The sequence below is a fragment of the Lichenostomus cassidix genome, chromosome 19 (genome assembly GCF_008360975.1).
Source record: "Lichenostomus cassidix isolate B80296 chromosome 19, HeHo_3.0, whole genome shotgun sequence".
In the NCBI taxonomy this organism is placed as follows: domain Eukaryota; kingdom Metazoa; phylum Chordata; class Aves; order Passeriformes; family Meliphagidae; genus Lichenostomus; species Lichenostomus cassidix.
This window is the reverse complement of record NC_139499.1, coordinates 6,413,137-6,433,063: the sequence shown is the minus strand read 5'-3', so window position 1 is coordinate 6,433,063 and position 19,927 is coordinate 6,413,137. Positions and strand designations below refer to the sequence as shown.

The following is a 19,927-nucleotide window of genomic DNA, read 5'->3' as shown; positions in this document are numbered from 1 at the left end:
AAGTTTTTCCAGGCTGCCCTCCAAGGGTTGCAACACAGCTGGTGACAGCAGGCAGAGTCCCTGGGGATGCAGGACGTCAGTCCATGCAAAGGTGAGTGGGAAACAGGGAGATCCCACAGGGAATGGTGCTTGGGAATGTCAGTCCTGGCAAGGAAAAACAAGTTTGAAAAGCCTGCAGGGAGAGAAGCATGTGATACAGACAAAGAGGTGGGGATTTAGAGTAAAAACCAGATTTATTAATAATGCCTGATAGAATAACTCCAAACACTTCTGACATGGCAGAGCAAAGGAATGAGGGAGGGTGAGGGCAGAGGAGTTCATTTCCCTGGGACTGCTCCAGCTGGGTTTGGGATGTTTTGCCAGGAGCAGGGCAAGTTCATTAGGGTGAAGATAATGATGGGGAAACAGGAGGAGTCACAGTCTGGGTATCTGGAACAGGAGATGGGATCTTGTTTCAGGTGAGACACCTGAGCTGTAGAGAACAAGTAAATAAATCTCCACACTGAATGCTGGGTGAGGAGGTTAATTGCTACAGAGCTCCTGGGAAACAAGACACAATAATCTTAATTATTGCAGGGAGAAAAATCCTTAGGACTGTTTGTGTGGGGCTCCTTCAGTGGCCATGGAGGCTTCAACATTCAGTTACTGAAGGCTTTTCCCTGAAGCAGCTCACAAGAGGCTTTTATCCTTTGGCAGATTCACCTTTGGGCTCATCTGTTGGCTTCTTCTTGTTTAATCTGGAGATTAGATGGATTCTAATTCTGATGAGCACTGGGCAGATATGGCTATTAACCTTCCACTGGAGAGCAAAGATGCCATTAACTGTGAGCTGATAAGAATGATCCATAAAGCACCAGAATTAACTTACCTTTTTTATTTTTTTTTCTGAAATGTTCGTGGATCTAAGCCAAAAGAAAAAACTGTTTGTGTTCCTGGCAGTTAAAGCAGGGCTTCAGGGAGAGCCAGGAGGAGGACAAGGTGGCTGAGATGATGATGTTATCTCCTGAAAGGGTTGAGATTTTCTTGAGCAGGGATAGGAAGAGGAGCTTGCTGTTTCTGCAAGGTGATTCTCCAGCAGCCTGGAGTGTGGAATTCAGGGATTTTCAGGGTCAGGATGCCCATGGTTCCTCACCAGCAGTGAGGACTGACAGTCCTGCTCTCAGCTGGAGCATCCTTTGCCAGCCCCTTGCATCAAGTTTACTTTTTCTTGATATTTTAAGGTGAGGAGCTGCACAAAGCCCTGCTGGGTGTTGAGAAGAGGTCGATCCAGGATAAAATACAGCCACAGTGGGTAATAACTCCACAAGCACAGCAATTAGCATCTTCCCTGCATGGATCTGTTTTCCAGGGTCACAATCCAGCCTCAACGCCCTGGAAGCATAGACCTGACACAGTGGTGAAGCTGAGACATCAGGTGGAGGGAAGGAGGGTGTTTTAAAAGCACTTTTTGCAGAGATCCTGTGGAAACTCCACGTGGTCTAAGCCCAAACTTAGAGTTAAGAGCACACGGTGGTTTTGCAGCACTGGGAGGTGGAAGTCCCTCCAGGAGGGAACGAGCTCTTGTGATAAAGGGACATTGGTGGGAAAGATAGCACAGTTCAGAAGGCTTCTGGGGGTTATCTTTCCCAAACACCAGGATTTTGTTAGGGCTTAGCTTTTATTTGCCCTTTCCTGCTCTTGGTTTCTGACCACAAGGATATTCCTGCAGACACATTCCTCTCAGTTGCTATTCTCTCCCACATGTCCTCTTGCAATGGATTCTCACCAGTTCCCCAATTTTCAGTTTTTGGGAGATCTTTCCTCTTTGGATGAGTTTCTGGGGGAAGCTGCAGCTGTTTTTGAGGTCTGGATGGTGCCAGTCTCCCTCACACCCCATGCATGTCCTGCCACCCCACAGGAGGATGTGGAAGACAAAAAATCCATCCCAGAGTCCACCCTGGCTTGGCTCCCCAGATGCTGTGAGGGTGAATACTCAACTTTGGGGGCCAAGGGTTTGTATTTGGAGGGTGAGGAAGGAGCAAGGAGCCACAGGTTTTCTCTCAAAGATAGGGAAAAAGTCAGGAGGGATAAATTTGGACCCCCACAAAAAGGGGTCACCTGGGAGTCTCTGAGGCTGCTCTGCTGGTTCTAGCTCTGCCCCAGGGAGTGCAAACAGTCCAGCCCATTCTCTGACCCAGCTGAGGAGTCTCGGGAGGAGCGGCCCTGGAGAAAGCGGATGATTTTGTCAATTGTGGCCTCCTGGTACTCGTGGGACCACCTGTATTGGAGGGGAAAATGTGATGATTACTTTTTCTGCTCTGTGTGAGGTCCCACAAGATACCTCAGAGGCTCCTTTCCTCCACCCCAGCTCTCTAGGAGCGCCTTGTTTCCCCACAGATGCCCTGCCAGGCTGGAGAGCTACAAACAGGCTGGGATGCACTAAGGGAAAGCAGGAGGGGAGAGAAATCCATTGAGCTGTGAAACCTGCTAGCATCACTCCTGCCTGGGGACAGGTGTGCCCTGTCACCCAGAGGAGCCCCAGCTCAGCACCAGCAGCAGGGATGTGTTGGGAACTTTGCTCTGGAACACCTGGAGTGATCCAGTGTCCCTTTGACCTGTTCTGCCTCCAATGCCCTTGGGGTTTTTGCTACTCCTTGTGCAAGTTGTTCTCTCCAGGTGTCAAGGAACCCCATGGCACAGTTGGCTTTTACTTACATGATGCCATTGAATTTCAGGACAGCCCTCATGTCCTTGGGGAGCGTCTCTGGGTCCGGCCACTCAAAATGGTCTGTGACAGGGACAATGTTCTTCCCAGAGTTCAGGGCTGTCACAATCTCCTGCAGGAACGCAACGTGGAGGTGTTTGTGGTCTGTGTCATCCCACCACCAGCTCCACCTTATGAACCCAGTCTCTCACCTTATGAACCCAGTCCTTGCACTCGGGGTCCTCCATGCATTTATCCAGCGCGTTTGCCGAGAGGACCAGCACGAAATTCCGGGCGCTCAGGACACTCTGGATCAGCTTGTCCTCAAACTTGCCTGCCTCCAGCTTCTCCACGTCGATGAACACGCTGAAGCCGTGGAGCTGCAGGTGGACCTTCAGCAGGCTGGTGGGAAGAAGGGACAGCACCATGGGGAGAGGTATTGTGTGCTGTCTCACCACGCTGGCTGAGGTGTGGTGAGACAGAGGAGCAGGGAGTGAGATGCCAGCTCCAGCCCAGCTGTCTGGGCACATGCAGAGAACACAGGAGCTGACATGGACTCCCTGCTGTGATCCCATACAGCCCTACAAGCTTGGGGAAAGGGTCAGTCAGTGCCAAAGAGAGACAGGCAGTGACAGGACAGAGAATCGGCCTGTCCACCACGCAACTTATGCCACGTGCTATGCCCATTTTTTCTGCAGCTTTTGGCAGCCTCTCCCTCCTCCCCATCCCACACTTTTCCCACAACTAACCACCCACCTTCCCTCTGGGCTTCTTCATTTCCTTCAGCACTCACCTGGCCAGCTGCGAGCCGGTGCTCCTCCGGTAGCTGATGAACACATCAGTCCCGTTGGACGCGGTTTGCAGCGTGATGGGCGAGTGCAGCGTTTCTGGGCAGAGCAAAACAACCAAAACACACAAAAAAAATTAAAACCCACCCAGCAGCCCATCCCAAACACCCCTCAGCACCTCCAGCACTGCACCCCTGTGGTAAGCACAGACTCTTTCCCATGGGAATTTTTCTTTTCTTCTTCCTGTGTTCTATAAACAAAGATAAAGCTTAGATGTTATTGAAACGGTCTCTGGAAAGATAGGCAGTTCAAGCCTGGCCAATCGGCCTAGGGGGGAGGTTTTAAATTGATCCAATCAGGATGATCTGTGAAAGTCTACATAAGTTTTAGAAATTAGTTAATAAAATCAGAAATTTGCTACATTCAACACAGCCTGGTTCTTGCACTCTGCTAGCGGTTCAACAGCCACACACCCCTGGCGGCGGTGAGGATGCGGACGCGGTGGAAGCCGGTGTGGATGTGGCAGTCCTCCTGCAGCTGCTGCTCCGTCACGCGGTGCAGGAAGTTGCGGTCGATGCCACAGGTGAGCAGGTTGTAGGTGTACTGCCGGAATTTGGGGTCGATGCCCCCCAGCCAGTCGGCCAGGTTGCTGCGGTCGCAGGTGGAGTAGTTGGCGAAGGTCTTGAGCTCCGTCAGCTCCCGGAAAAACCTGGAGGAGCAAATGGAGCAGCGGGCAGAGCTTAGAGACACAGAGTGGCACATCTTTTGTCTGCTCAGCTCCTTGCCCTGGTGAAGGATGAGCTGCAGGAATGGGAAACAGGAACAGCTGCAGGGGAACACTGCTCCTCGGGACATGGAGGTGTGAAGAGCTCAGCTAAGGGTGAGTTCCCATATTTCTGGGTAACTTGCAGGATCCCCCCTGCCCTGGGCCATAGGTGGCCTCATCCCACACCTCTGCCATGCATTGGCCCCATTACAGAAATCTCTCTGGGACTGCAGAGTGCAGTGGGAAATCCCTGGCAGTCCAGGTTTTGCATCTGGAGGATCTTCGTTCTTGTTTTTGTAGGAAGGGAAAGGCAGAGACCTTGTCCCTGGCTCTGTCACTGTGGTGATGTGAGAGAGGCCAGTGTGGCCAGGTGGTGGTCCTACCTTTTCCGAGTGATGCTGGAGTCCATCCCCAAATCCTTCTGCAGCTCCTGCTCTGTCAGCCTCAGCAGAATGTCCCCATCAACCTGGTGATCCTGCCAAGAGAAATCCAGGCTGGAAAAGTCCCAGGAAAAGCTGCTGGGTGAGATGCTTACACCTCTGCTGCAAGATGGGGCAGAAGTGTCCACCCAGCTGTCCCTCCCCCAGGCACACAGCTTTACCAGAAATCTCTGGCAGTATTTGTTGAACCCGATCTGCTGCAGCCACGTCTGCACCTCGCAGGACTTCCAGTTGGGAACGGTGGGCAGGATGCGCCGAGGAACCTCCTCCCCTATCGTGCGCAGCACCTTTTTGGCCAGGGAGGAGGTGGTGCTGCTGGTGGAGTAGCACACAATCCTCTTCAGGCTCTGCGTCGCCCCGATCTCACTGAAAATCTGGGGACATGAAGGGAGGAGATTTCACTTTGCTTTCCCTCACCCCCCAGTCTCGCTGAAAATCTGGGGACATGAAGGGAGAAGATATCACTTTGCTTTCCCTCATCCTCTTCCCAACAAGCTGTGCCAGGTCAGGTGAGGACCATGAGCTCATAGGGGAATGAAAGACACCAAGATGCAGCCGTGACACCCCTTCCCCTTGGCATCCCCTTCCTCCAGGCCAACCTACCCTTTACCTGTGTTTTGTTCTGCCTGGCTTTGATGGCAGCCTCGGTGCAGAGGTAGAAGGCGGCGATGCACTGAGCTTCCAGCCGGGAGCTGTCCAGCAGGGGCACGAGGCGCTGCAGGTCCTGCGCTGTCCTGCCCTGGATGTTGTCACTGCTGCCCAGCATCTCCCGAGCAAACTGCTCCGGGTCCAGCGAGGCGATGAAGGGCTCCACCAGAGCCAGCGTCCCCGAGCGCTCCACCTCCTTCTCGATCTCCTTGTTGGTGGCCAGCACGGCGATGGCCAGGCAGGCGTGCAGCCGGATCAGCTCGTCATCCTTGGAGAACACCAGTGGGAAAAGCCACTCTGCTGCCTTCTTCTCGATCATGAGGCGCTGGTTGGCCTGGCCGCCGTACATGGCGCAGTTGGCCAAGGCCATGGCGCAGTGGCGCAGCACGGCAGGGTCTGTCCAGCGGCACCAGTACAGGATGGTGTCCAGGCCCCCGTCGGAGATGAGCTGGGAGCAGGTCTCCTCTGTGTGTTTGAACATGTGCTCCAGGATCCCCGAGACGCTCTGAGCCAGCTGGGGGACATCCCGCTCCTTGGCTAAGTTCAGGATCACGCCCAGCCCGATGCGAGCGATCCGATCCCTGTGGGAGGGAGAGGCAGGGGAGTGTTCTCATTCCACTCCAGGAGTGACAACAGTGACTGGTGTGTGAATTCCACCATGCTTTGGGGGCATTTGTCCCGGGACAGACTCCCTGTGGGACACAGCTGCCAGATCTGCAACAAGCTGAAGAACTGCTGTTAGAAGAACCAGTGTGTGTCTGATGAATGAGGTTGTGATGGGACAGGACATGGATGCACAGCCCAGGATCCCCTTGCTGGATACTCTCCTGCTGGAGGTAGGATATTCGCAGCAATTAACAGGCATGGCTGGAATGGATCTGCCCATTAATGCCAGGCTGGAAATGGATCTGACCTTAAAATGACACCTGGATGGGACTGTGCCTTGAAAACACAGCGAGGAAGGGGAAATCAGGATTATTGAATGATCTGGGTTGGAAAGGACCTAAAAACTCATCCAGTTCCACCCCCCTGCCACAGGCAGGGACAACTTCCACCACACCAGGTTGCTCCAAGCCCCATCCAACCTGGCCTTGAACACTTCCAGGGATGGGGCAGCCATAGCTTCTCTTGGCAACTTGTGCCAGGGCCTCACCACTGTCTGAGATGAGCTCTTGGCTGTGCTGCCATGAGCTTTCCTGGGCCAAGTGGCAGCTGCATTCCTGCCCTCAGCAGTGGCCATTTGGTGCCGTGATGGAGCTGTTCTGTTTCTGAGGCAGCAGAGGTGCCCTGGTGCTCATGGGGGCAGTGGCACGCTCGGTCGCCAGCCATGGTGGGGTGATGGCACGCCAGCCTCTGTGCTGGCAGGCAGGAAGGACATTTCTGGGAAGCCTGTGACCCACAGGGCTCTCAGTGACCTTGGGGTGGGTTTGACAGGAAATGTTGTGGAGCCCTGGGAGAAAAAAAAAAGCCCTGGGTCTGGCTCCAAGCCCGGACTCAGCCGTGGAGCTGGATGACAAACACAGCCCCAACAGGTCCCTCACTCCCTGCAGCTGCAGATGGAGACAGGACCTGCCCAGCTCCCAGCTAAACACCACTGCTGCTGTGCACAGACTGGGAGAGCTCTGTAGGGAAGAGGCTTGGACCCAAGGGGGAACCCCACACCTCCCTGCCATTGCTCAGAAGTTGTGGGAAGCTTCAAAACCCTGGCCTGTGAACTGCTCCTGGAGCAGAGACAGCAACTCCAGCAAATGCTTTCTCTTGCTAAGAAGCTGAGTGCTGGATGCAGACCGTGCCAGTGATTCTTCCTGGGATTAAATTCCACCCTAATGGGCTTTCCTGATTTAGCTGCCGCTTATTTTTGCCTGCCAGTGCATGCAGTGAGGCCCAGGCTGTGAGACCACAACCTCCCAGCAAGAGATTTCCCCCAGGAAGCCGGAACAACACTTTGGCCAGGCTCCCTCTGTGTGCTTTCCAGAGCCCTGGCTGGGGTGGGCTGGGCTGAGGAGGGAGAGTGGAGCTGGCAGAGAGTGTTTGGGGTGTTGGAAGGGTGAGCTGTGTGTGAGTGCTGCATCAGCAGTGCTGGGATGGGGATGTGTCAGGCTCCACGTGTGCACATGCACCTTTGTACACACACAGACAGGCACATGCTCCCAGTCCCACTGGTTCCATGCTCTGACAGACACATCCCAGCACCTCTCACCTGTCCTGGGCAGCAGCACACACGTCTGAGCTAGGGGCTGAGGGCTGCTGACCAGCTGACCCCTCCTTGTGGCTTCATTCCAGCCCTGGTGAGCTGCAGGAAGGCTCTGGGAAGTGGCTTTGTCCTCCTCCTCCTGCTGCAGTTATGGCTAAAGGGGAGTCGTGTCTTGTCCTTCGGGTCAGATGCTCTGAGCCAGCCAGACTGACTCAGCTCAACCAGGCTGAGGGGCACTCAGGAGGACACCCCAGTCCTTGTCATCATCCCTGAGCTGGGGCTGGTCCTCCTCCCTCCAGCTCATGGTCATTGCCTGGACATGAGTCAGGGACCCTCTGCACAAGTGTGGGGCAGATCTGAGGGGAATTGTGCACCAGGAGCACCCAGAGCAGGGAAATTTGGGGGATGTGGGTGGGATGGGTGGAGGCAGCTCAAGGCCAGGTTGGATGGAGCTTGGAACAACCTGGGCTGTGCAAGGTGTCCCTGCCCACGGCAGGGGCTGAGATGAAGTCTTTAAGGTTCCTTCCAACCCAAACCATTCTGGGAGCTGTGGGAAGGGCTGTGCCCGGCAGGGTGGGGGGTTCTTCTCACACTCACCTATTTTCTGCCACCAGGATCTGCTCCAGGAGTTTTCCTGCCTGGCACTTGATCTCCATCTCGGCGGTGTAGAGCAGGTTGAGCAGCAAGTCCAGGCCCCCCTCCAGGCGGATCACATCGCACAGCACCATGGCCACGTCCCTCCCCACGGCGGGCATCCCCCAGGCCTCCTCCACCAGCCGGAACACCTCGGAAAGGGCTGCCCGCAGCCCCTCGGGGGTGGCCGCCTGGGTGGCTTGGGCGATGGCCCTGCGGAGCACGGGCAGGACCCTCTCCAGCGCCTCCCGCACCTCGGTGCCCACCCCGGGGGAGACCCCGCCGTGCTCCCGGGAGCTCTCCCTGCCCGCCCAGCCGCCCGCCCGGCTCACACACTCGGGCACCGCCAGCCGCTCCGCGCTCGCCATGGCCAGCGACCGGCCCAGGGTGTGCAGCGAGAGCAGCAGGGCGAGCATCGGCGGCTGCTACCGCAGCATCCCCCGCCACCGCCCCCGCCGCCACCCCCGGGGACGCGGGGGGGACAGGAGGGACAGGGATGCGCCTTGCTGCCCGCTCTGCCCCGTCGGGATGCGGAGCTGGGAGCGGAGCGGGATCCGCCTTTCCCGAGCCCGGCTCAGCATCCCGGTCCCCGGGGCTGATGTCACCGGTAGCAGGCGCCGCCTCTGCGAGGAGGGGCTCGGTGCCGGAGCTGCAGCCCCCTCCCGCTGCAGATCCCCCCGGAGCCCACCCGCCTGCAGCCCCGGAAGGGTTTAGCGGAAGCGTGGGTGGGGGCATGGTTCAGCGGTGGGCTCGGCAGTGATGGGGTAGCGGCTGGAGTCGGTCTGGGAGGGCTTTTCCGACCTAAATTCTGTGGTTCTGTGATGGTGGCCTTTGGGTGCTTAAATAGGGCTTATTTAAAAAAAAAAAAAAAAAAAGGAAAATGAATTTTTACACGAGTAGATAGTGATAGGACAAGGGGAAATGGTTTTAAAATAAAAGAGGAGACATTTAGATGAGGTATTAGGAGAAAATCAGGCACGGGACAACTTGTGCAGGGAAGATGTGGATGTCCCAACCCTGAAAGTGTTCAAGGCAAGGTTGGACCAGGTTGGAGCAACCTGGGCTAGTGAAAAGTGTCCCTGTCCACATCGGGGGGGGTTGGAAATACACAACCCAAATAATTCCATGATTCCCCAGGGGTCCCTGTGCAGCCTGAGCTTGTCCTGCTGTCCCCACGGCCCACATCCCCCCACTGTGCCGAGGCAGTGATCCCCACACTGCTGCGGTGCCAGGCAGGGATCCCCACACTGATTTTGCAGCACATCTCTTCAGGACCCTCTGTGGCCAGTGAGGGGGCACACGGTGGAGGTAAAGAGGACCAGACACCGTGGTGGTCACGGTGAGGCTGTCACCACCCTGGCACAGCCTTTTGAACCCGTTTGGTATCAGCAGGGGGCAAAAACCCCCTGCTCGGTGGAAATTCAGAGCAGCTCTTCTGGGTGGGCTCGGGATTTGCATGATAAAAGAAAGAGCAGAGGCAGCCTGGGCCTCTTTTGTTTTCTTTTTTCCAGGCCAGACGTGCTCAGGGCAGAAATGCTTAAACGCTTTGGGCATTTCTCGGATGTGCTGGGAGGAGCAGCTTAAATCCTTGGCTCCAAAACCAGGTTGTTGCCAGGTCAGCCTGAGACTTAAATTCAAGCTGATGTTTGGATGTGACAGAGTCGCTCTTAATCCTCTCTGAATCCACTACGAAGGGACAGGCAGAGGAAAGGGACATCATCCCGCAGGAAGGGCGGCAAAGAAGGTATCCTGAGCAGCACAAAACTGCGGGAGAAGCTCGGCACAGAACCAGTAAGGGTTTTCCTGGTAAATTGTTATTAATCAGGGGTAAGGATATGGGCTGTTGCAGTGTAGAGCAGCAGAATTCAAACCCTGGGGCAGCAGAATTCAAACCATTCCCTTAGGCTTGTCCCGACTAGCCCAGAGAGCTGAGCTTTGCTTTGCTTTGCTTTTAGTTTTGCTTTGCTTTGCTTTTTGGGAGGGATTTCCAGACCCAGCAGCCTGGGCTGTGGAACAGCAGCACTTCCCAGCCTTTTCCTGGGGGATCAACCCCATCCCCTGGGTTTTCATCACTGGCTCTGCTCAGCCCTTGGCTGCAGGAGCTCCCCGGGGCCCCTTTATCCACCCAACCCCTCTCCCGGGATCTCCTCCTGGCAAGAAGGGCTCGCTGAGCTTCCGTGGGTCTGTGGCTGGTGGTTGGGAGCCTGGAGCAGCAGGAGGGAGCTTTGTCTTAGCTGATCAGCAAAAGCAGCTCAAACAATGCCCAGTCCTTCCTCCCCAGAGCCTCCCGCAAGCCTGAACCCACCCAGGGCTCTTGTCCCCCAGGATTGGTTCAACAGGGGTGGGATGAAACCCTAGTGCAGCACATGGCTGGTGCTGGCACTTGGGGACAATGCCAGGAGGCCAGGGGGCAGGGAGGGGGGTGAAGGCTGCAGGAGAAGCTGTCCCAAGGCTGCTGGCTGTCCTCAGCTCCCCATGGCTTCCAGGTGGAAATGCCTGTCTCAAAACCAAATAAAGCTCTTTTATCAAGGATGGGAGCAGATGATGCCAGGAGCTGCCTGTGTCTGAGCTGGCAGTGGAAAGACCCCTGGAGAAGTGGGGACCCTGCTTGGGTTCCTCTCCCCTCGAATCTTTCATCAGTTAAAGCCCAGAGCTGCACTGCTCCTGGCTGGGACAGATCCCGTGGATCTCCTGTCTCCAGAAGAGACAAGATTGCTGCAGCCTCGTGTGCATTTGCTCCTTGCCCCTGACTAAACAAACATCCCAGAGATATCAGGAGCTGCCAAAAGAGCTGAGTCGGCATTAATTAGTAACCGAAAAGATTGGTTGGGAAGGGAATGACGGGAGCAAAATACACAGGCTTTTGTTTGCCTTCTGCAGTGAAAGTGCAGAGGGCTTCTGCCCCCGGCTGCTCACCCCTGGCCTCAGTTCCTGCCCCATCCCAAGCCACCAGGTCTGTGGCTCCCCAGCTCTGATCCCATCCTTGACGTTGAGAAAGCTGAAATCCCAAGAATAAGCCCTCCAAAATGGTGGTATCTTGGGCAAGCATAAGCCTGGGTCTTTCCCCTTTGTCCTCGGAGCATTGCTCCCCCATCCCATCTCATTGGGGGTTTTGTCTCGCCAAGACCAGGCTGGGAAGCAGCTGGGAGCTTTAACACTGTGAGGGATGTTATGAAATCAGCGTGGCAGGACCTCAAAACTGGTTCCTGACTCGGCCCTGCTGTCCCTCCTTATTTTTTGAGCAGTGCTCAGCCTGCAGGGGGGCTGGGGAGGAGCTGCCTGTGAGTGTGGGGAGCTCTGTTCCCCCAAAACACCCTAGAACAGTGGGGAAAGCTTAGTGGGAGACCATCTCTGCCCCTTTCCCCCTGTCCCGACCTTGGGCTGTTTGCTTTCTCCCGCCGGGGCAGGCTGAGCAAACAGTGGATGCTGGGGCTCTGTTGCACTCCAGCCCGCACAGTCGCAGGAGGGCTGCGCTCCCGGACACCCAGGATGAGGCTGCTCTTCCCTGCCCTCGTGCTGGCCCTGCTTGCCACCAGCCAGGCTGCAGAAGGTGAGCCTCAGCTAGCCAGTCCCTTTCCGGGTGCTTTGGGGATGGAGGAAATGCGGCTCCTGGGCTGATGGAGGGGCTGGGTGGGGAGGGAGGGGGTGGTGGAAATGGTCAGCACTGGCTGCACCCTGCAGGATGGGGAGAGAGCAACACACAACATGGGTGTCATGGTGCTTTGGCAAATCCCTGGCCATCCCAGTTTGGAGCTGGGATGGTTCCACAGCCCAGTCTGTGGCTCCCATCCTGCAGGACCTGGGTGTGAACAGGGCAAGGAGCTACTGTAGCCCCCAGTGATGGAGTTGACCATGAAGATAGCCCCGGCCAGGACATCCCCAAGTTCATTTTCATCCCTGGGGGGAGGCATGAACCCCACTGCCCACCCCACATGTCCCCTGCTGAGCTGTGGGGTGGCTTTTGCAGACTCCTGTGAGGGCCGCTGTGAGGAAGGCTTCGATGCAGGGCGCAAGTGCCAGTGTGACACCCTCTGTGTGTACTACCAGAGCTGCTGCAGCGACTACTCCACCGTCTGCAAAGCCAAAGGTACTGTCCCCACGGCCACCCTCCTGGCCAGGACACAGGGGAACAGGGTGATTATGGGTGGCCTGAGACTGTGGAGCTTGGAGGGTCCTTGTTGGGTCAGCTCTGCACCCACCAGGGTGTGGCAGTGCCAGGAATTGCTGCAGCACATGGGGGTTTTTGGGAGCTGGCTCATTGCCATCTGCAGCATGAAATCAGTGATAATTGGATGGATTGGATGGTGGGGAAAATGTCTTCACTGAAAGGGTGGTTGGACATGGGAATGGGCTGCCCAGGGTAGCTGAGGAGTCACCATCCCTGGAAGTGCTCTCAAAAAGCATAGTTGTGGCACTTGGGGACATGGTTTAGTGTTAGCAGGACTGGGTTAAATAGGACTTGATGATCTTAGAGGGCTTTTCCAACCTTAACAATTCCACCATTCCATAAACCTGCATTACCTGGGAGGGAGCACCTCCTGCCCTCAAACCCAGCAGGACCCAACCTCTCCCTCCCACAGTGACCCGGGGAGATGTCTTTGCCCTGCCGGAGGATGACTACCTGGACTACAACCTCACTGTCGACTTCGTCACGGACGAGGCACCCGTGGCAGACCCCACAGAGCTGCCCACGGCCCCAGTGCTGGTGGAGACCACACCAGAGAGCAAGCCAAACCCTGAGGAGACCCTGCCAGAGCAGCCCAACACCACCCCTGACACGTCTGGGGAGCCTGAGGAGCTGTGCAGTGGGAAACCTTTTGATGCCTTCACTGATCTGAAGAACGGTTCCGTTTATGCTTTCCGAGGTACTTTGGGGACCTTCCCCAGGCATGTGGGACACACTGCCATGCTGTCACCCTGTGCTGGTGTCTGCAGCCCCTCCTGCTGCTCCTACCTCTCCTCTCTCCCCAGGGAAGTATTTCTATGAGCTGGACAAGACCAGCGTAAGGCCTGGCTACCCCAAGCTCATCAGCGATGTCTGGGGCATCGAGGGTCCCATCGACGCAGCCTTCACACGCATCAACTGCCAGGGCAAGACTTACCTCTTCAAGGTGGGCTGCAGGGCTGGGGGTACTCCCAGGGTGACCAGCACAGCCCCCAACCCACCCTATATCCCCTTCTATGCATCCATGCACACAGTGGTTGCCGGATAGCCCCAAATTCCTGTTTGGGGACTCTCCACTCGCTCCTCTTGGCAGAGCTGTGGCTGGGGGATTTTGCACTTCTAACCCCCCCTGTCCCTCACCCTGCAGGGCACCCAGTATTGGCGCTTTGATGACGGAGCCCTGGACCCTGGGTACCCACGGGAAATCTCCGAGGGCTTTGAGGGCATCCCGGACAACGTGGATGCAGCATTTGCCCTCCCTGCCCACAGCTACCACGGCAATGAGAGGGTCTACTTCTTCAAGGGTAAGGGGGGCAGCCACCCTGCTCCTGGCAGAGCTGGGACACAGGCAGGACACCCCTCTGCTGTTCCCCCTCCAGTGCTTGTCCCCCACTAATGGCCTGCTCATCCTCTCCTAGACAAGTACTACTGGTCCTACGACTTTGCCCAGCAGCCCACGCAGGCCGACTGTGAGAAGTCCTCTCCCTCCACGGTGTTCAAGCACTATGCCTTCATGAACCGGGACAGCTGGGAGGATGTTTTCCAGCTCCTCTTCGGCAGCAGGATGCGTAAGGGCTGGGCCAGGAAAGTGGGAAAGGGGTGGCAGGTGCCAATACTGACAGGGCATGAGGGATGCAGACACTCAGGCAGAGAGAGACATGCCTGGAAGCACAGGCAGGCAGGATGAGCCATTGTGTCCTGTCCATGCACAGGAACTCCCCAGGCCACACCTGCATCTCCCTCAGCATCCCAAATCCACCCTCAGAGCCCTTATGCCCCAGGTTACCAAGCCCATCACCAGCCACCTCACACCATGGTGTCACTGCTTGGGACTGTTTATTGTCACTGGAGATGGAGATGCCACAGGAAAACCCCAGCCCTGGGCAAGAGGAATGAAAGATGGAGAAGAGAAAGGGGCTCAGCAGCACAGGGCTGATCCCAGCCAAGGGTGGGGTGGGGGGCTGCTCCTGCCTCTGCCTGGTCCGTGTCACTGTCACACATCTTACCCAGGCTGGCATCCTTTGGAGCATCCTGAGGGTTTCAGAACAGGTTCTGGGGGCTATCTGTGGGGCTGAACCCAGCTCACCCCACACGCTGTTGCCCCTCTCAGTCGCCCCCTGCTCCTTTTCCAGCCGGGGCAAACGGCCCGTGGTACATCAGCCGGGACTGGCGGGGTGTCCCCAGCCGGCTGGACGCTGCCATGGCCGGCAGGCTCTACGTGGCTTCCCACCAGCCCCGCAGGAGGAAGTCTCGCCGCCAGCGCAAGAGGTACAACCACCACCGCTCACTGAATATGGGGTTCTGGAGCTGGCTGCAAAACGACCCTGACTCAGAAGGGGTTGAAAGCGATGGGCTGTCAGGCTCCACGTGCGAGATGCTCCAGAGTGTCTACTTCTTTGTGGGAGGTGAGTCTGGCGTGGCAGGGTCTGGGAATGGTGCGGGACTAGAGCTGCCGTGGCATGGGGAGGGCTGTTCTCCTTGTGACATCCCCACGCTCTGGGGATGTCCCAGCCCCCTGGGAAGGTGCCCATGGCTGGCAGTGAGGGCTGGCAGCTGCCCAGAGCTGGGGACAGTCCTGACAGCCATGTTCCCTTCCCCCCAGACAAATACTACCGTGTCAACCTGCGCACCAAGCGCGTGGACCTGGTGCAGCCGCGCTATCCCCGCTCCATCGCCCAGTACTGGCTGGACTGCCCCCAGCCCGGGGAGGAGAGCACCTGATGGCATCCCAGTGCCACCGGAGCACAGCCCCAGCTAGACAGAAATAAACTGTGAGAGCTGTGCAGGCTGGAGAGCTCTGTCTGTCCGTCCATTCAACCGTCTGTCCCATAGTTGCGCAGTCCTCGTAGTCCAAGATGTCCCCGCAGGCTGTGGGTGTCCCCGCAGTCTGTGCCAGGTCCCTGATGCTGGCACCATCCATGGCGTGGCTGTGGCTGCTCAGATCTGCTCTGCTAGCCAGTCCAGTGCCTCTTCCCACTGGAGGAGTGGGACGGTGCCAGCAGCTGCTGGCAGGGACAGCAGGGTCAGGTCTCCATCTCCCTCGGGGTCAGTCCACAGCCCCGTGTGTGAGTGGCTGTGCTGGGGAGGAGCTCCCATCCCTGATGGATCCCACCCTCATCTCCCACCGCTGCTCTGCTCACCTCTGGGCTCTGGCAGTCCTGGCCACGGCGGGGCTGAAGGGATGACCCTTCCCTCGGGGCTGGGAACACGCTCAGGGCATGGTGGCTCCCGGTGGAGCGGGTGCTGCTGAGACAAGCTCCTGCTCCTGCCGCGACTCCTGCCGTGAGGACACATGAGCAAACCCCGACCTGCTGTTCCCCCATCCCCCAAAGCTCCAGGGAATTCCTGGAGTGGCTCTCACCGTTTCCTCAGGTGTGGCTGGGGGTGGCCGTGGGGCTGAAGGGAGCCAGGTAGAGCCGTGTCCTCCTGTCCAGGTGGCAGAACACCAGCACTTCCCTCGGGGGGCACTGGCTGTGGCATGGGGGGCACTGGCAGCACCTGGGGATGAGCAGAGTGGTCAAGGTGGCTGTGCCACCCTGTGCCACGTGGTGCCACCCCCTTCCAAAGAGACCCCCAGGGCTGTACCTGGGACATGGTGGCAATAGCTGGCCCAGGGCAGCACTGCGGGCACCCTGGGCAGTGGGGGTGGCTGGAGGCAGCAGGGAGCTTCTGCAAGAGAGGGCAGCAGTGGGTGGGTGGTTGTGCATCCCCACCCTGCCACGGGCAGGACAGCAGACCCCAGACCCCCCACTCTCACCGGCAGCTGGGGGACAGAGGTGGGTGTGGTGTCCGGCCGCCGGTGCCTCACCGAGTGGCCAGGGGGGACATGGGGGGCGTGGGCACTCCGGAGCAGGGGCTGGCTGTCACAGGAGCTGCGGGTGGCTCTGCGGGATGGGCCAGCTGGGATGTCACCGCTGGGGTCTAGGGACAGACGGGGCTGCCTGGGGAGCAGTGAGGGAGCAGGGCAGGGCATTGGCAGCCTCCAGAAAATCTCGGAGCCCTGCCCGGCCCCACGGAGTTCCTGAGAGAGGCTGGTTCGTGCAGGGCGTTGCCCGGCCAGGGGCTCTGGCTGCCCTGCCAGCCCTCTGATCCCCTGTTCAGGGGTCCCACACAAGCCCCTGTACCTCATCTGCTCGTTCTCCACCACGAAGTCTCTCAGGAGGCCATAGAGGCTGGGCCAGGCTGGGGTTCCCTCTGCTGGGAGCTGCCCTGCAAGGCCACACCTGCCTCCCGAGCCTGACCATGCTTTTGGAGGCTTCCCTGGGACCTCCGTGCTCCTCACTGGCACCCTGGGCAGGCACAGCTGCTGGCGCAGGGAGAGGTTTTCCAGCTGCAGGGCATGGATTTCTTGCTCCAAGGTTTGCAGCAACTTCTCCCGGGACACCTGGGTGGGGTGGGTGGATAAAGGGTGGGTCAGGGGGGTCCCAGCAGCGGAGCAGAGGGGATCATAGTGGTTCCCTGTCCATGATACCCTGTTGGCCAGGGGTCTGGTGGTGACCCTCCGGGCACGGCTGGCGTAGTGCAGCGTGCTCAGCGTCTCTGAGAGGCAGCGTGAGGATGGAGAGATGCAGGCGACCTGTCAACAAGGAGGAGATGCAGGTGAGCTGCCATCCAGAGGGTCACCATCCTTTCCCAGCCCTCTCCTCCACGGGGTGACACCCCTGCCCAGCCTCCTCCATGCATTACCATCAGGGTGATGCCCGAGCCGCCCAGGGAGCGAGCCAGCAGCCGGGTGAGCTTGCTGTCCCGGAATGGGATGTGCGTTCTCTTCCCTCGGGGCTTGGCCAACAGGGAGATGCAGTGTCCTGCGGGAGGATGAGCCACAAAGGATGTGACAGGGCTCTGGTGGGGGCCAGCAAGGCTCCCATGGAGGGTCCCCCAGCTCTTACCCAGCGCCAGGAGGCTGCGGTTGATGCTGTTGGCCTCCATGGAGAGCTCCCCGCTCGAGCCGGTCTGCTTCACCCGCTCACTGCCAGCCAGGTCCACGAAGCACAGTGTGCCCTGCTTGGTGCAGGCGCTGGCCTGGAGAACCCAAGGTGGGGGGTGATGCTTTGGTCCCCCTGTCCCCTTCCCCATGGCCCACAGCAGGGTCCCGACCCCTGGGTCTTGGTTAGGATTCCCTGCTGCTCACCCCAACCCCACCGGTGATCCTTGAGGAGAGCATGACTCCTCCACAGCAGGGCTGTTTGCAGCCCCACGCTGAGCCCTGGGACACCCCCAGCCCTGCCCTGGAGTAGGGTGTTCACTCACGGCTCTGCTGCCCATGTGGATGGTCAGAAGGGCGTGGCTGCGGCTCGAGTGCCTGTTGAGGGCATGTGCTGATGTCCGGCGCCTCTGGGATCCTGCCGGGGGAGGAGTTGATTGCATGACACCCCACATCCCTGCCCCACACCCCACGGCAGCCACTGCCCACCACCCCCTGACAGACACAAGCCTGCCTTGGCTCTCTCTGCAGCAGAATGGGGAGCTTCTCCTCTTCCTCAGAGCCCCCCAGCCCTGGGGACAGTCTGTCGGAGGCTGAATCCCCCCATACCGGGTCTAGCACCCCCTGAACAGGTCCCATCCCTGTGCCTGTGGTCAGCACCTTGCAGGAGCAGGCTGACGATGTCCTCCAGGCTCTCGAATTCCACTCTGAGCTGGTTCTCCACGTAGAAGCCACGGGTTTTGCTCCACCGCAGGGACAGGGCACACGGTGGCCCCGGGCTCAGCAGGTCCCGGACCTGGGGATGTGACAGAGGAAAGGCACCAGGGGAGCAGCGCACAGGGTGGCAGCAGGGCCGGGCTGGGCAGCTGGGCAGCACTTACCTGTTCATTGTAGATCTCCAGGTAGGAAGCACTGAGAGCCAGGTCAGAGCCACGGCTCCGGCTCTGCTCCAGTAGGTAGGTGAAGGACCTCTGCATCAGCCCCAGCAGAGCCGGGGATGCCGGCTGGGTCTCACTCTGTGGAGATGCCAGAATGGCGAGCGGTCACATCGAGCACCCACCTGCTCCCAGAGCCCACGATCCGGTGGGAAGAGCCCATCCCAGGATCAGGTCAGGCTGGGGGGACAGCGTTGTACCTGGGTGAGGGGTCCCATCAGGGTGTAGGTCTTGCCCGAACCCGTCTGCCCGAAGGCGAACACGGTGCAGGAGAAGCTGGGGAAGATGCTGAGCGTCAGGCACAGCCCCAGGCGGTGGCACAGCGATGCCACCTCCCGACACAGTCCCGGCAGTGCAAACGCGCCTGAAAAACCCGGCGTGGGGCGGATGGTGGGTTGGGGTCCTCGGGGGGCTTGCCGGGACTCACCCGTCCATGGCCAGCTCCACCAGCTGCCTCATCCCGCTGCCTTCGAACACAGCCTCCTGCGAGGCGCCGGCGTCGAACACGGCGCTGAAGCCAAAGGTGGCATCGTGCCTGGCCGCGCTTACCTGGCCGTGGGGACAGCGGCAGCTCAGGGGGTGCCGCAGCCCCCCCGACAGCCCGGCGGGGTGGTGGCACTTACGTGGACGGCGCCGTCACCGAGGCTGTGCACAACTTGCCGGTCACCTCTCCGTGTCTCCGTGCAGGTCAGTGGCCGGACCCTAATGGTGGGGGGTGGACAGGGACACAGAGGTGTGGCTGCATGGGGACTCCGGGGAGCCCTGCTGTGCTCCTGCCCCAGGCAGAGAGGTTCGTGCCGCGTCTCTCAGCCCTTTGTGTCTTTCCTTACCTTAGCACCACTCTCAGGCGTGTCTCTCTGCCCTCCACGAGGCCCTCCCGCTCCTCTCCAGGGCTCCTTTGGGGAATAGACGGCAGCAGGGTGGTGGGTGTCCCTCAGCTGGGAGGGTCTGCCCGCAGGGACCCCGAGGGCTGGGGCAGAGGGACCCCTGGTCATGCTGTGCTCACACTGTCCTCCCACCTCCACTGTGCCCTGAGGCCTGGCAGGGGACAGAGCTCACTGTCCCTGCCGTGTCCCCGCAGAAGGATGGTCCTGTTCCCCCCAGCCTTTTTGGGGTGCTTCCCCCCGCCGCCTGCATCAGTCACTGCCCAGGCCTCCTGCTCTAGGACCGGGGGGCCTCTGTCCCCTTCATGTCCCCGACAACTTACGGTCTCTCCTGGCCCCGTGAGAGCGTTCTGGGCCGGGGGTCAGGCTGGGGGTCCCCGCCCCGCTCCCCGTCCGGTTCCATGCGGCCCCCAGCAATCCGCGCTCGGGGTGCCCGCAGCGCCCGGCCGGTCCCTGCAGGAGCCACCGCCAGCCGGCCCCGGCTGCCCAGCGCAACCGGTACCACCGCTCCGGTTAAACATTGACCCGTGCCAGCCCCGTGGGAGAGCGGCGGTCGCACGGCGGGGGGCGAGCTGCGGGAGGGCGGGGAGCCGGGGAGGGGGCGCAGGGGGAGGGTGGCAGGTGGGTCCCCGGGTCCTGGGAGCCTCATGGGCCCCACGGTGCCCCGACGGCAGCTCGGGGGACACCTGTACGAGCAGCTGGTAGGGGTGCTGGTCCTCGGGGATAGTAGAGGAGACCTTCCTCGAGTCAGTGGGGGCTGTCGGGGCGCTGCCATCGGGGGCGCGGAGCTGGGACCAGCCCCGGGAGCCCTTGGGAAGGGCTGGGGGGGACAGCACCGCCCGCTCGGGGCGGTCCCAGCCCGCCGGG

The 19,927-nt window shown here is 59.2% G+C and overlaps 3 protein-coding genes across 11 annotated transcripts; 1 reads left to right on the top strand and 2 right to left on the bottom strand.

Annotated features, from left to right (window-relative positions):
* Nucleotides 1–208: 208 nt before the first annotated feature.
* SARM1 (sterile alpha and TIR motif containing 1) lies at nt 209–8,768 on the bottom strand. Of its 3 annotated transcripts, XM_085078243.1 has the most exons (9): nt 8,117–8,768; nt 5,288–5,906; nt 4,839–5,051; nt 4,621–4,712; nt 3,945–4,180; nt 3,477–3,570; nt 2,896–3,085; nt 2,695–2,816; nt 209–2,257 (listed from the first exon to the last, which is right to left on the bottom strand). In XM_085078243.1, exons 1-9 carry the CDS (start codon nt 8,566–8,568, stop codon nt 2,128–2,130), a joined length of 2,148 nt encoding a protein of 715 aa, XP_084934369.1. In that variant the 5' UTR covers nt 8,569–8,768; the 3' UTR covers nt 209–2,127. The 3 variants fall into 3 exon arrangements, with proteins under 3 accessions (XP_084934369.1, XP_084934368.1, XP_084934370.1); XM_085078242.1 differs by having other exon boundaries at nt 4,621–5,051; XM_085078244.1 differs by lacking the exon at nt 8,117–8,768 and adding an exon at nt 7,526–8,095 and having other exon boundaries at nt 4,621–5,051.
* Nucleotides 8,769–9,806: 1,038 nt separating this feature from the next.
* VTN (vitronectin) lies at nt 9,807–15,109 on the top strand. 2 transcript variants are annotated; one of them, XM_085078249.1, is made up of 9 exons: nt 9,807–9,943; nt 11,560–11,702; nt 12,120–12,239; nt 12,733–13,017; nt 13,124–13,263; nt 13,465–13,621; nt 13,736–13,885; nt 14,450–14,722; nt 14,920–15,109. In XM_085078249.1, the coding sequence occupies exons 2-9, from the start codon at nt 11,576–11,578 to the stop codon at nt 15,036–15,038; spliced, it is 1,371 nt and encodes a 456-aa protein (XP_084934375.1). In that variant the 5' UTR covers nt 9,807–9,943; nt 11,560–11,575; the 3' UTR covers nt 15,039–15,109. The 2 variants fall into 2 exon arrangements, with proteins under 2 accessions (XP_084934375.1, XP_084934376.1); XM_085078250.1 differs by lacking the exon at nt 9,807–9,943 and having other exon boundaries at nt 11,541–11,702.
* Nucleotides 14,612–19,917, bottom strand: KIF12 (kinesin family member 12). 6 transcript variants are annotated; one of them, XM_085078239.1, is made up of 15 exons: nt 19,384–19,912; nt 19,007–19,072; nt 18,800–18,878; nt 18,604–18,725; nt 18,377–18,452; nt 18,123–18,257; nt 17,902–18,037; nt 17,568–17,659; nt 17,004–17,339; nt 16,789–16,893; nt 16,075–16,701; nt 15,903–15,986; nt 15,679–15,815; nt 15,458–15,594; nt 14,612–15,319 (listed from the first exon to the last, which is right to left on the bottom strand). In XM_085078239.1, the coding sequence occupies exons 1-15, from the start codon at nt 19,833–19,835 to the stop codon at nt 15,255–15,257; spliced, it is 2,649 nt and encodes an 882-aa protein (XP_084934365.1). In that variant the 5' UTR covers nt 19,836–19,912; the 3' UTR covers nt 14,612–15,254. The 6 variants fall into 6 exon arrangements, 5 of the variants coding, with proteins under 5 accessions (XP_084934365.1, XP_084934366.1, XP_084934364.1 ...); XM_085078240.1 differs by having other exon boundaries at nt 15,679–15,986; nt 16,075–16,258; nt 16,442–16,701; XM_085078238.1 differs by having other exon boundaries at nt 15,679–15,986; nt 17,004–17,122; nt 17,207–17,339.
* Between the last annotated feature and the right edge of the window lie 10 nt (nt 19,918–19,927).

Bases quoted from the DNA above. Each gene is read 5' to 3' on its own strand.
- SARM1 (XM_085078242.1), bottom strand. From the start codon at position 8,568: ATGCTCGCCCTGCTGCTCTCGCTGCACACCCTGGGCCGGTCGCTGGCC. The intron at 5,052-5,287 runs GTAAAGGGTAGG...TCATGTCCCCAG, and splicing joins CCAGGCAGAACAAAACACAG to ATTTTCAGTGAGATCGGGGC. The intron at 3,571-3,944 runs GTGTGTGGCTGT...TGCTCTGCCCAG, and splicing joins CATCCTCACCGCCGCCAGGG to AAACGCTGCACTCGCCCATC.
- VTN (XM_085078249.1), top strand. From the start codon at position 11,576: ATGCTGGGGCTCTGTTGCACTCCAGCCCGCACAGTCGCAGGAGGGCTG. The intron at 11,703-12,119 runs GTGAGCCTCAGC...TGGCTTTTGCAG, and splicing joins CACCAGCCAGGCTGCAGAAG to ACTCCTGTGAGGGCCGCTGT. The intron at 13,886-14,449 runs GTAAGGGCTGGG...CTCCTTTTCCAG, and splicing joins CCTCTTCGGCAGCAGGATGC to CCGGGGCAAACGGCCCGTGG.
- KIF12 (XM_085078235.1), bottom strand. From the start codon at position 19,835: ATGGCAGCGCCCCGACAGCCCCCACTGACTCGAGGAAGGTCTCCTCTA. The intron at 17,340-17,567 runs GTGAGTGAACAC...TGGGTTCTCCAG, and splicing joins TCCACATGGGCAGCAGAGCC to GCCAGCGCCTGCACCAAGCA. The intron at 15,987-16,074 runs GTGAGAGTGGGG...CCTCTCTTGCAG, and splicing joins CCTCTGTCCCCCAGCTGCCG to AAGCTCCCTGCTGCCTCCAG.